Below are 13,939 nucleotides of genomic sequence, written 5' to 3'. Positions count from 1 at the left end.
TTTCGTTGTGTGCACTGACGATTAACACATCGTTGCACCATCAACGAAACTGCATATCCAGAGAACAATGGATGAAATGTCAACCTCATAATGTTGGACGACAACAGATATAGTTCTATAGTTTGCGAGAATGATCTTACAATCCCAAACTGTCCACTCTGGACAATTCAAGAGTTATCAATCAAGCATTCATCCGAATTGATAACTCTCGAACGGGTCTAAGGTTTATTTTGATGAACAAAAAATACAAAATATGGTAATATATGTCAAACAATAACAACATATTATTTACACAACAATACAACAAAAACATAATTAGTAGGTATTATTTCAATATTTATTCCAGATTTTAATTTAAATATTAGTTTTACATGTTTATAATTAAGTATTTTAATTTAAAGATTTAGTAGTATCTTAATTTGAATATTAATTTTATTAATTTATCTTGAAGTATTTAAGTATTATTAAATCTTAACTATTTCTATTTTAATTTAAAGATTTAGTAGTATTTTAATTTGAATATTAATTTTATTAATTTATCTTGAAGTATTTAAGTATTATTAAATCTTAACTATTTCTATTTTAATTTAAAGATTTAGTAGTATTTTAATTTGAATATTAATTTTATTAATTTATCTTGAAGTATTTAAGTATTATTAAATCTTAACTATTTAAGTATTATTAAATCTACCAAAATTTATATTTTATTTTAAAATTTTAGTAGTGTTTTAATTTGAATAATAATTTTATTTATCTAGAATTAACAATATTAAATGGTAGTAGTACATATAATTTACACAACTATCCCAAACTATTTGTATTATGTATATGAAATGTCATTACCCGTTCGAACGATGATGCCCTATGTTCGAACAAAATTAATACGTTCGAACGGTAATCCTAATCCGTTCGAACGTATTCGTTCCAGATTCCAGTCGTCTTCAACAACGCCGAAAACTCCATTAATTACAAACTCTAACAAACACAAACACCAATTTCAAAGCATACAACTTTCTAACATTGCAAAATATTAAGTTCAAATCATACATTTCTATTTTAAAAGAAATACCTGACAAATTGAAGATGAAAATGAAATAATCCGAGAATAATCTGAAAATAATCACAAACTATCCTACACATATTAATCCGAGAATAATGGAGTGAGATGAACAATTTTTTTGAGCTTAAGGGCTAGTTTGAGAAAGAATACCTCTAATATGCGAAGGGTAATCTTCAGAGCACGGAGCGACAGCGCGGAGAGAAAGGAAATTGTGAGGTTCTGTCGTGTTTTTGAAGAACATTTCATGTTCGAACGGTTATTTACTAACCGTTCGAATGTGAAAATATTAAGCGGGAGACAATTCCCTCCTAATTTTCACGTTCGAACGTATAAAAAGTATGTTCGAACGTTATTGAATTATTCCCGCTCGAAAATTTATCGTTCGAACGTTAATTTCTAACTGTTCAAACGGTATTACAAAGTTTTATTTTTTTTTTTTTCATTATAATGTTGAATAAAAAAACAACATTAATATATGTAGACATATTAGATGATACTATATTTTAATTGGCGGGATATTTTCCCACCACTGCAATAATCCGTTCGAACTATAAAAAATTACGTTCGAACGGTAATCCAGCTGTCTTTAATTGGCGGGATGTTTTCCCGCCATTTCCCTTGTCCGTTCGAATGTCTTATTTTACGTTCAAACATTAACATATGTGTTCGAACTGTTTATGAGTACCGTTCGAACACATATCCTTTATGATTAAATATAACTTTTTTCATCATTAAATGAAAAGTACTATAACATCATATGTATTAGTTATATATACTATCATATATAATGTAATATATACTATCATATATATGGTAATCTATACTAATTATATAGTATATATAGTAATATATATTATCATATATATAGTGACCTATACTATCATATATATTATTAAGATCATATGTATTAGTAATATATACTCACATATATATAGCCCCAAATATACTAAGGTCACATAATAAAGTATGTAGAAATTAATAAGATGATAGTATATTAGTCGTTGTCTATACTCTATGTATATATGTTGTATAATATCATATATAACTTTAGTAGGTAAAGTATAATGGAATATGTAATATGACATATATTAGTTAAGTATAAACTCATACCATATAGTACTACATGCTATTATATAGTACTATATATATCTTAATATCTCATATATAACACTTTGATAGTAAAGTATTATGATATATTACTATTATACTATAAGAAAATATTTTATAAGATATTATGCTTTCAATTAAAGTATTCTACTATTATAATATATATTATAATATTACATAGTAGATTACAATATATATAATCTACTATAATAGTATATATATTATAATAATTTATATGAATATAAATATAGTATACATTTAATATATTTTTTAATAATATTGTAAAACTTCCGTTCGAACGTGAAACAGTAACGGGCGAACGGTTTTACATTAACGTTCGAACGTTTAATATTAACGTTCGAACGGTTCTGCAGGTATAAGTTTATCGCGGGCTTCCTTCCTCTCACGCCGCCGTCTCCACCGTTTGAAAAAGTGAGAAAACGTTTGAACGCACGCTCTTCACCGCCGTCTGCCGTCGTGATCAACACATACGTACAACATTTGTCCTCCCAACTAAAGGTATGTACTTTCAAACTCATTTTACCGTTTATTTTATAATTTTATGGTTTTATTTGGTTTTTTTCCTTAAAATTATATTTTCTCATTAATAATTACCGTAGAACATCATAAATCTATCGTAGGATGTTTAGGAATGAAGAATACTTTGTTTTTGAGTCGAAGAAACCACGGAATCGAAACATTTTTGAGTATTTTCATGGCTGCTGAGTTGACTCAGCCATGGCCGAGTTAGATCTGTTTTACGTTCGAACGGTATTAACCAGTACGTTCGAACGGTAAACCTGTACGTTCGAACTTTATAGACACGTTCGAACGTTATTAATTTTCCGTTCGAACATATATTTATACGTTCGAACGGTAATTATTAAGTTAAATCCATTAACATTTTATTAGCTTATTAAATTGTTTTCATCGTTTAATTGATTATATGTTCTATCAATTAATTTATTAAATTGCTATTAGTATATAATTTTGTAAATCTTTTAGTCGTAATTAGATTTTATCACTAATCTTGAATGTATATTTTATTGTTTTAATTGCAGGATCATAATAATGTCTTCTCGGGGCCGTAAACGTGGTAGATCAGGAGAATCTTCCATCCAAACAGTTCGAGAGCGGACCGTTTTACTTGAGCGACAGGTAAAACTGTCTGATTTTGTCGCTCTTATATGGGAGGGTCATTCCCTCCCATCAGTATTTAATGATCGTGGTTGGGCACCGATCTTAGATCAGCGAGAAGAAGGAATGGAGCTCCTTTCCTTCATTGAGATCGTTACTGAGTTCTATAAAGAGCTCGGTGCTGCTAGCCCAGACGATGGAGGGGCATATAGGATCTCTGTCCGAGGAGCTCCTGTTATATTTTCAGCGGATGGACTCGCTGCATATTTGGGTATTCCTAGGCTTCTTGATGCCTATCCAAACCTACCAGTACGGGAGTCTGGTCCCTCAGGTGATGCAGCTCAGTCTCAGGACGAGGGACTAGATTACACAGATGAGATAGATACACTTGCTGATCACGAGGTCAGGGACTTGATTGTTGGTCCAGATGCTCCAGTGTATGATGGCTCCAAGAGTATTAGGCAGGCAGATTTATCTTCTTTCTTCAAGATTATGAATTTGATCATTGCCAACAATATTGACCCACGGCAGCACAAGACCGAGGTCGGCATGGATCGAGCGAGATTTATGATACGGGTCGCTCGTGGCATCCCGATCGACCTCGTTGGTTATATATTTGAGAGGATCCGATCAGAGGCACGGTTTATTACGACAGATATACTGCCGTTTGGGATCCTCCTCACTCGATTTTTGCTACATGCCGGGGTTGTGCCCGAATCTGCCGAGCGTTCTCGATTTCCGATGGCACCGATCAACAGCACCACCCTATCACGGAGCACGGGACACTCTAGATTTCGTTTTCGTGGAGCTGTTCCAGATAGGGCTGAGATTCAGAGAGATGGGCAGCCAGGAGATACTGGAGTATCGGCCGGTGAGACATCTACACAGCCTGAGACATCACGCACATATATTCGCGAGGAGCTGGCTGACATATTGCGTGCTGAGATCGGTGTACACACATCAGCAGTGATTGATGCAGTGCATACTGCCATGTCTGAGTTGCGTACAGAGATTATGGCTACCGTCTCTGGGTTACGTACAGAGGTTGATGAGTTACGTACAGCGATTAATGCCAATAATGCAACTCAGGTCACAGTTAGTACTCGACTGACACAAGTAGAGACACAATTAGCTGCAGTCGAGGATGTGTGTAGAGACCTCGCATCATAGTTTTTATCTTTTATTTATATTTTCTTTTGTTGTAATTATGAACAATATATATGACATTTTGATTGATAATATTTGCTTTATTTGGTTGATTAATATGTATGTGATTGATAATATTTATTTACTAAATATCTTATTTAACGTAAAAGAAATCATTAAAATATTTTAAAATTAATTACATAAAATTAATTAATGAATTTGTATATATGATAGATATTTTTTATATTTTGAGTTTCGTACCGAGATTAATATTATACCTTCGAATGTATAAATGTGGTGCTTGAATATGTTCTAACTAAATATATTCCGTTCGAACGGTTTAGAAAGCTTCCTGCCAGGATTTGCCACCAAATATGTTCCGTTCGAACACAACAAATTATCGTTCGAACGTTTTTGAACTTTTCCCGCCATAATAAAGTAATTATCCGCCAAATTTTACTGTTCGAACGTATTTTTTCACGTTCGAACGGTAAAAATTTTTTGGGACGATTTAATTCGTCGCAGAAAAAACTGTTCGATCGGTTATTTTGACGTTCGAACGGTTTTCTAAATTCATCGATTTTTTGGGACGAAATTTAAATTTTGTCCCAAAAAATGACTTTTAGGGACGAAAAAAATTTCGTCCCTAAATAATTTCGTCCCAAAATCTCAAATTTGTTGTAGTGAGTGTATTATGTCTTCAAGTTTTTGGAACAAATAGTAATTTTATATAATATTAGAGTAAAATTTTTGAATTTAAATTCTGACTATACACTTCATTACTCATTTAGTTAAATGTTATTGTACAATTGAAAAATAGTATTGTGCCTTTACTTTGGTAGATTTCTTTCTCGTAAGAATGACAAACAAACTGATCACATATACTCAATATAATTTTTTTTGTAGTGAGAGGCCGATATTAGCCTTGAGTTCGTTCTAATTTGATGAATTGTTCGTAACTAAACTTTTTCAAACTTTTTCATAAACAATTTCATCTCAAATTTCTAAACAAAATAAAGTAAACATTAATTTAATTTTTTCAAATTTTAAAAGAAAAATAATATTAAAAATGATAACAACTTTCGCAAAAAAAAAAAAAAAAAAAAAACTTCCACAATATCATGACCCTATTCGCTTGATTCACATCCTCATTTTGTATTTTGAAATATTAAATTAGAGTGGACCCTTTCAAAACAATATGTAATCCAATGGTCTTCGTACATATATTATATTATATCATTTTTTTTTAATTTATGATTGTATTTAGACTTTGGACCAATTAAAAAATATTATGAGAAACTTTGGAAAAATGGGTTGCCGGAGTTTAGAGTACTGCATGTTCATTGGCTGAAGTTTAAAGTTAGGATGTGTATTTTCCACATTGACTTGGAATCTTGGACTAGTTAGACCCATTACTTACGCATTAAGAGGCCGAGCAATGACTTAATTTCCAAATTTATAAATTTGGATTGGAGGTGTCAGTTTCCACAACGACTTCATTGACTTGAGTGCCTTCACTTTCAGTACCGGTTGGAATTCAAAATTTTGAGCACTATTGACTTGGACTGAGGCAAACATGACCTCAAAAGAGTGGAGTTTGTAGTTTTGGGTACATAAAATATCTTATCTTATCTCATCATTATAATTTTTTCAAATTTTCATATAAAAATCTAATAAACAATTGAAAATTTTCAAATATCAAAATAAAAATTATATTAAAAAATTATATTTAATAATATTTTATCTAACATTTAATAAAACAGTTCATCTCATCTGAACTGTGTATCCAAATCCACCTTGGGTGCTTTTCCCAAAAAGAACATATAATTAAATGTACATGCCCTAATTCTACTAGTAGAAGTAGAAGTAGAAGTTTTAGGCACTGTATATATTTTATATACTGCTCACTTTGTCCAATTAACAGACACCACGTGAATTATTAAAAAGAAATTTAAAAAATATATATTCAAAATAATGTATAGTACCCGAAAATACAAAGAGAGAAAGGGTAAAATCTTAAATTCTTTCTACCCTTTTATGTTTGTATTTTTAATTTTTTTAATAAGTCATGTAGTATCACAATATGGTCTCGCATCAATGGAACAAAGTGAGCGGTATAACTTCAGGGCTACTACAATTACTCTATAACAAATTTTTTTTTTTTTTACTTTATTCTTATATTTACACTTTAGACCTATAGAATTTAGAAACATTAGGACACCAAGTCCACCATCATAGGAGTTTTTGGGAATACCTTTTGTGTGTGGAATTTGTTGGATGGTAGCACATTTGTTGGTGATACTGTTCATGCAAATGATGCGGACTGCTATCTGCCCATGTCTAGGCAATTCTGGCCCTTTAATATTTTACTTATTCTCCTATTGATTTACTCCAACAGCAACAATTTCAAACAAAAAGGAACATATAGGTGTTCATGCCAAATAAAAAGAGTAATCTAGTTTCCATTAATTAAACAACTTAATTTTATTTTTATTTTTTTGTAGTGAGAGGTTGATATTAGCCAATTGGTTCTTTGACTGTACGTGGCCTACTATAGAATAAGAAAAATAGTATTATTTGATGAATTGCTCGTAAGAGTCTGATCTCAAGTCATTTACATCAATTAGTTAGTTGTCTTCGAAATTAGTTTGCGTCCAAGTTTTGAATTGGCATAAAACATTAATGGCACATTAATGGAAGAACGCGTATAGAGAAGACTTTAAATGTTCCGTGAATAAAACTTCACATAAGTGAGGAGCTAAATTATTTCCACCTTGATATTGATTGATTGGAATCTAATCCTTTGTATGAAAGACTCTTTCATACTATAGTATAGAATAAGAAAAATAGAATAAGAAATTATTTGATGAATTCGTTCTTAATTGGTTTTTTTTATTGTACATGGTCTGCTATAGATCTAATAAGAAAAATAGATATTATTTGATGAATTGTTCGTAAGAGTCTGATCTCAAGTCATTTACAATAATTAATTGTCTTCAAAATTAGTTGGTGTCCAAGTTCTGAATTGGCACAGAACATTAATGGCACATTGACAGAAGAACGCATATAAAGAAGACTTTGAATGTTCCGTGAATGAAACTTCACGTAAATGAGGAGTTAAATTATTTCGATAGTGACATTAACTAATTGGAATCTAATCCTATGCATGAAAGAGTAGTAGTGCCTTTAATTTCCACGTTCACATGGATAGGCTTTAATTAGTTTCCATGTGCACGGACTGTGACTTGGTCTATAATCCATGCACTAGCATTTTGAGTCAACCAACCCTATACAGAAAATAATTGATCCGAGAATGATGGTCAGATAATGTTCCAGCAGATTTCTTAGCTAAGATGGGAGTGCATAGTCTTTTCCTTTTTATTTTTCCTACCTACTAGGAGCGCATGCTGTTACTAATTGTTGGAATAATGTGCAGGTTTTGCCGTTGCCGTTTAGACTTTAGAGATTAGGTCAGGTTGGATAAAAGTGGATAATGTTCCAGCGGATTTCTTAGCTAAGATGGTCGTGCATAGTCTTTTCCCTTTTATTTTTCCTACCTCCCTAGGTAGTAGGTAGGAAAAATAACTTGAGGTGGGTAGATCCCCACAATTCATCCTCCTTAGCTTATGAAGTAAGATTGACCAAAAGTGACTTAAATCTATTTGCCCTTATAAACCCGTCAATCTCCTCAAGCAAAGAAAAAAAAGTTTTCTTGTCCTCAAGCCCCCGACCCTTTCATCTCCTTCCTTCCTCCTTTCTTTTCATCCTCAAGAGATCAAACATTCCACTCCCATTCTCCAAGCCCTGCGACCCAAGCAAGAGAGGAAATGGTTTCCTTCCTTCTTAACTGAATGATGCTCAATTGTCTTTACCCATTTTCAGTTTGTTTCCAAGTTTAAATCCAAGATTTTGTTCACATCTTTCCAAAGGGAAATCCTTGAAGGTAAGACCCTTTTGATTCACTTTCTATTATGGTTTTGAATGGGTTTCGATTTTCTCCAAGTAAGGTTACCTATTGATATTCGGTTTGGGTTTTTTTTTTTCACGCTATTTGGGTTTTTCGTGTTGTCAATTCATCGGTTTGTTGCTTGTCTCCCTCTCTCCTAAACTACGAGCAAATCGGAAGATTTCCCTACTAAAGTTATGAAAATCGAAAGATTTTATTCACTGTGATTAGGTTGTTTTTTGGTGTCATTTATCCATATGGACTTGTTTGAGTTGGGGTTATTTTCTGTGAAGTACTAATCCACCTGATCAGTTGCAAATATGCAAATATGGTTTTTATTCTGTTTGGAATTTTTTTTTTTCTTTTGGTCATGTATATGCGTATGATGTGATTATAGTGTAAGTAATTCACTCATGCAGCACTGAGAGAAGAAAGAATAAGAAGCATACCTAGCACTGTCGAGATTCAAGAGGAGGAGCAATTCGAATTGGAGATTTTCTTTTTTTTAAGAAAGAGAGAATAGAGAGCACAAACGGAAGGAAAATATTAAGTTTTATATTTGAGTCGGTTTCAGTCTGTCAGAGGAAGTGATAAGATTGTAAATATAAAAAGACAATAATATTTAGGCGATAAAGCAAAACGAGAAACAAAAGTGGTAATTTAAGAATAAAGGCAAGGGTAAAATTGGGAAAAAAATATTAGACGAAAATATTGTTCCTCTGGCATTTGCATTTATATATATAGTACAGATATATATATATATATATATTTGTTTGGTCTTTCGATAATATAAAGGAATATACTTTAGAGAAAGTGAGATAAGAAAAATAAGTTTAGTGAGTATATATTTTTAAGAGTATTTTCAGATAAAATAAATGTGTTTTTTTTGTGAATCTTTGAGCTCAACCACTTGTACAGAATTAGTTCTGCCTATACGACGATCAGTTGGGCAGTTATATCTTGGATGAGTCAAGTCTAGAAGAGTTCTACTGCACTAATTAATTTGAGACTTTATACACCGCAGATGCCTTAAATCTACTTAAAGAAAGCGAGATTTCTGGGCTCAGTCCAAACTGGTTTTGTTTGAATATTAATTTCATTCTAATTTTTATTATATTATTGTGTATTTCATCACTTATATAGTTTACTCTTGCTTTCGATTATACTAGGAACCATATCGGATACAAAATCTTGCTTCCTTCCATTTTTTAGGGGAAGTAATCGAGGATTAATTGTTCGTTTTCTTTTCCTGAACAGGACAGGAATAAATATTCGGTTATTTGGCGAAACGAAGCCATGAGAAATGGAGAAATTATTAGAGATGCTGCTTTGGGAGCAGCGTTCGGAGAGATATTTAGAGGTTTCGTTGGAGTAATTACGCGTGTAACAATAACAACCATTCAGTTCCAATCCGATTTGGAAGGCCTCAGAATTACGCTGTCTAGACTACAGGAATTGGTCGAACACGAAGACTTGGGAGGAGAAATTAAGGGATTGGACGAGCTGGTGGAAAAGGGAGAGAAGCTTGTAAATAAGTGCTCGAATCTCAAGCGGTGGCAACACAGCATCAGATTCCATTACGCGCACAAACTCCGGAAGCTGGACAAAGAACTTCTGGTGTTCTTTCAGAGGGACATCATGGCTCAGATTATGAGGAATTCGTCGACGACTGTGAACATAGTGAGTGAAATTCGTGAGAGACTGAATTCTACCGAGAACATGGTGAGTGAAATTCCTGAGAGACTGAATCCTACCGAGACAAGTAGTATTGATAGCGAAGTGGAAGGATCCGCCAACCATGAAGATCATGAAGATATTGCAGCTATTTGTAACAAATCTGGCAGCCGTGCGTGAAGAAGACAAGATGAGTTAGGGTTCGGTCGTGAGATAAAGTCTGAAGGATTAAGGATTAGGAGATCTATGGGCCGGGCTATTGTGTGGGCCTTGGTTGAGTCATGAAGTGGTCTTTGATTGGGCTAGTAGCAGTACTTACGTTTATCTTGTTTAGTTGGTGTTTAAGGGCCGGTCAGCCCAATAATCGCTTTGAATAAAATATTTTTCTTAATATATTAACTCAGAAATTAAAAAATATTTCTCTAATTTTATACATAACGCTAAATACAGTCGCAAGCAAGTCTCATCTGTGACCACTTTTAAGAAACAGTGACGTCTTTCTTTACTACCTGTATCTATCGGCTTATGTGTCATCTTATTTTTTGGATCTTTATTCCTCTAAAGTTACTCGTATATCCATTTTATGTTCACAGGATTTGTGTGGAGGATGTAGCTTTGTTCCATCTGGGTCATGAAATTCGAATCTATCCTCCTTTTTTTCGACACTGTCATCATCCTTATCATCAAACTCATTTGTTTTTCTTTTTTGTTTTCCTTTTCTGTTTATATGTGTTTTAAGAGTAGTTTTGAAGTTTTAGTAATTAGATTATGTGTATATATATATATATATATATATATATATATAATTAATTATAGGATAGAGTAAGGGCCCTTCTCAACTCCTACAAATCAACTGGCGGAAAAGACTTTTTGAACAGAGTAAAAAGAACTTGGCATCGTCGGATCGATGTCTTCCTTAGAGATAGAGCTAAGCTCCGACTTCGACGGAGTCAAAGTTGACGTTTCCGACCTCAAGAGTCAGAGGAAAATTTTTACTTCGACTCCGATCGAAAGTCGGAACTTCAACCTTTTATTGGGCTAAATGAATGCCCTTTTTCGACTTTTGGGCTCACCAAAGCCCAATTCCAAACCTGTAAAAAAAATATTGAAAAAATTTAAAAAAAGTAAACAATAGTTTAAAAACTAAATAATATGTAGCCGTAAGTTGTAACAATCATATTTATTACAACATTGATTTAATTTTTAAAGATAACTATTAAACACAGATTTCACTCAAATCTTAATGGTCTATTAGTCATACCTGAAATGAAGATAGAAAATTGTAATCAATAAAAGAAAAAAATTGATAATAAAAAATTGAACATGATAAAAGTATAATTTGATTCTCACCAAAAAATGGGATTCTCTATAGTCCATAGTCTCTCAACTCCTTCCTAACTCTCAAGGGGCATCCGTCTCAGACTCTCAGTAATCAGCAATTATGCTAGAGTTTACAATTAGGTCTATAAAATCATTAAAAATTAGAAGTTAGAAACATTAAAAATAATTAAATAATCATTTAAAAGCATATAAAGTTACCCGATTCAAATCTATAACTCTCGACATCAGCGCCAACGGTATTCAGTCCAATGGGCGTTTCACTTATCCAATTCTATGTACAAACGAGGGTCTCTACAGTTGACAGAAACAATGAACTCCGAAAATCAAGAAGTCAATTGCAGCGAGTAAAAAATTGCCGCCAAATAATTTTGAAAACGAAAAATTAATTCACGGTGATTTTCTAATCGTCGTTGTTTACTTATTCGTAGCAATAGTATGGTCGCTGCATTGAGTATATCTCAATTGCAGTGATGTCAAAATCGCTGGTATTAATATATGCCAACGAACTTTAATCACTGCAAATGTTATTTCAATACCGTTAATTCTATTACGGCGATTTGAAACCATCGCTGGTGAAGAATATTCCAGCAAATTAATCTCTTTGAGTGACAGAAATTAATCGCTGGAAAAAAGATTTCCCAGCGTTTAAAAATGGAATCGTATCTTTTTTGCGGCGATTGTAGTGGGATTTAGCGGAGACTTATTTTCGCCGTGAAAAAAAAATTTGCCAGTGATTTTTTCGTTCCGTTGAAGTAGATCTAAAGTGGGGCTTTAATACCGGCGATTATTCAGCGAATTTTAAATCGCTGGCAAAGATATTTACCAGCGATTTTTTGTGTTTTCCTAGCGAAAACAAATCGCTAGTAAAGCTATTTCCCCTTGTAGTGTCAGGTTGTTTCATATACACCTCTTCATCCAATTCACCATTTTGGAAAGTAGTTTTAACATCCATTTGGTGTACATATAAGTTATATATTGAAGCCAGTGCCATAAGGACTCTAATGGATTTAAATCTAGCCACTGGGGCATACGTATCAAAATAGTCTATGCCCTCTTTTTGTTTAAAAGTTTTGGCTACTAATCTGACTTTAAATGTTAGAAGAGACTCATCTATATTGTATTTTCTCCTAAATACCCACTTACAACCAATAGGTTTTGATCTATGAGGCAAGTCTACTAAAACTCAAGTATTGTTTAACAATATTGAGTCCATTTCATCATTTATCGCCTCTTTCCAAAATGAAACATCTCTAGAAGTCATAACTTCTTTAAATATTTTTGGATCTTCTTCTATATTTAATAGAATAGGTATCTTATATAAAACATCATCTCTATTTCCTTCCAAAAGGAAAACAATAGCCTGAGATGACACAAAATCTAGATCCAAGTTTTTTTCTTTTCTAACTCTTTGACTTCTCCTCGGTTCAGTCAATGTGTCAGGAATTATACAATTCATTTTCCGACTCAAGTTAGATTCTAGTGTTTGAGTAGGATCTAATACTGCTTTAGAATCATTATAGAATTTATCTTCAATAAATTCTACATCATTTAATTCTACTATAACGTTAAAATCCAAATCCAAAAGTCTATATGTTTTTAAATTCTCAGCATATCCTACAAAAACACTATTGATTGCCCTTGGACCTAATTTTATTTTTTTTTGTGTTCGGAACTCTATAAAAGGCTAAACAACTCCATATCCTTAAGTATTCCAGATTTAGTTTCCTACCTTTCCACAATTCATGTGGTGAAATTTTGAATTTCATAGAACGTATTCTATTATGCAAATAATAGAATACAATTTTGCATTCAAAATCATAGCATTTACCATATCAGCTAGTGTCCTATTTTTTCTTTCTGCTAAACCATTTTGTTGTGGGGTATAGGGTGCACTAGTTTGATGTGTTATGCTATTCTCCTCGTAGTACAAAGAAAATTCAGTAGGAAAATATTCACCGCCTCTGTCACTGTGAAGAATCTTAATTTTATTTTCCTTCTAATTTTCAACAACAGAGTTATAAGATTTAAACATATTGAAGGCTTCATTTTTACTTTTCATTAGATATACATATGTATATCTTGAGAAATCATCAATAAGAGTAATAAAATATCTATTATCTCCTCTAATTAAAATACCATTTAATTCACAAATATCATAATGCACAAATTCTAATAATTGTGTATTTCTGTCTGTTTTAGGAAAAGGTTTCTTTGTCATTTTTGCTTGAATACAAATTTCACATTTAGCACCATGTCCATGATTATATGGAATTAAACTATGTTTAGACATAAACTTTAAAGATTTAAAATTCAAATGTATTAAACGATTATGTCACAAAGTAGAAGATTCAACAATATAAGTGAAATCAGAACTTATTTTATTAATACTTAGTTTATACAATCCATCATAAGAGTACCATTTTCCAACAAACACTCCCCCTTTGGAAAGAATTACATTGTCAAACTCAATTACGGTCTTGACACCCTTTTTACAAAGCAAATTTGTCGATACAAGATTTTACTTTATT

General features: G+C 32.4%; 1 protein-coding gene across 2 annotated transcripts; it reads left to right on the top strand.

Annotated features, from left to right (window-relative positions):
- The first annotated feature begins 7,914 nt into the window (after window positions 1-7,914).
- Window positions 7,915-10,660, top strand: LOC108984589. 2 transcript variants are annotated; one of them, XM_035692141.1, is made up of 2 exons: window positions 7,915-8,393; window positions 9,659-10,660. In XM_035692141.1, exon 2 carries the CDS (start codon window positions 9,693-9,695, stop codon window positions 10,248-10,250), a length of 558 nt encoding a protein of 185 aa, XP_035548034.1. In that variant the 5' UTR covers window positions 7,915-8,393; window positions 9,659-9,692; the 3' UTR covers window positions 10,251-10,660. The 2 variants fall into 2 exon arrangements, with proteins under 2 accessions (XP_035548034.1, XP_018812141.1); XM_018956596.2 differs by having other exon boundaries at window positions 7,921-8,393; window positions 9,654-10,660.
- The last annotated feature ends 3,279 nt before the right edge of the window (window positions 10,661-13,939 follow it).

This window comes from Juglans regia, chromosome 7 (genome assembly GCF_001411555.2).
Source record: "Juglans regia cultivar Chandler chromosome 7, Walnut 2.0, whole genome shotgun sequence".
Lineage (NCBI taxonomy): Eukaryota > Viridiplantae > Streptophyta > Magnoliopsida > Fagales > Juglandaceae > Juglans > Juglans regia.
Note: the sequence above shows the minus strand (reverse complement) of the source record. Positions and strands in the feature narration are given on the sequence as shown.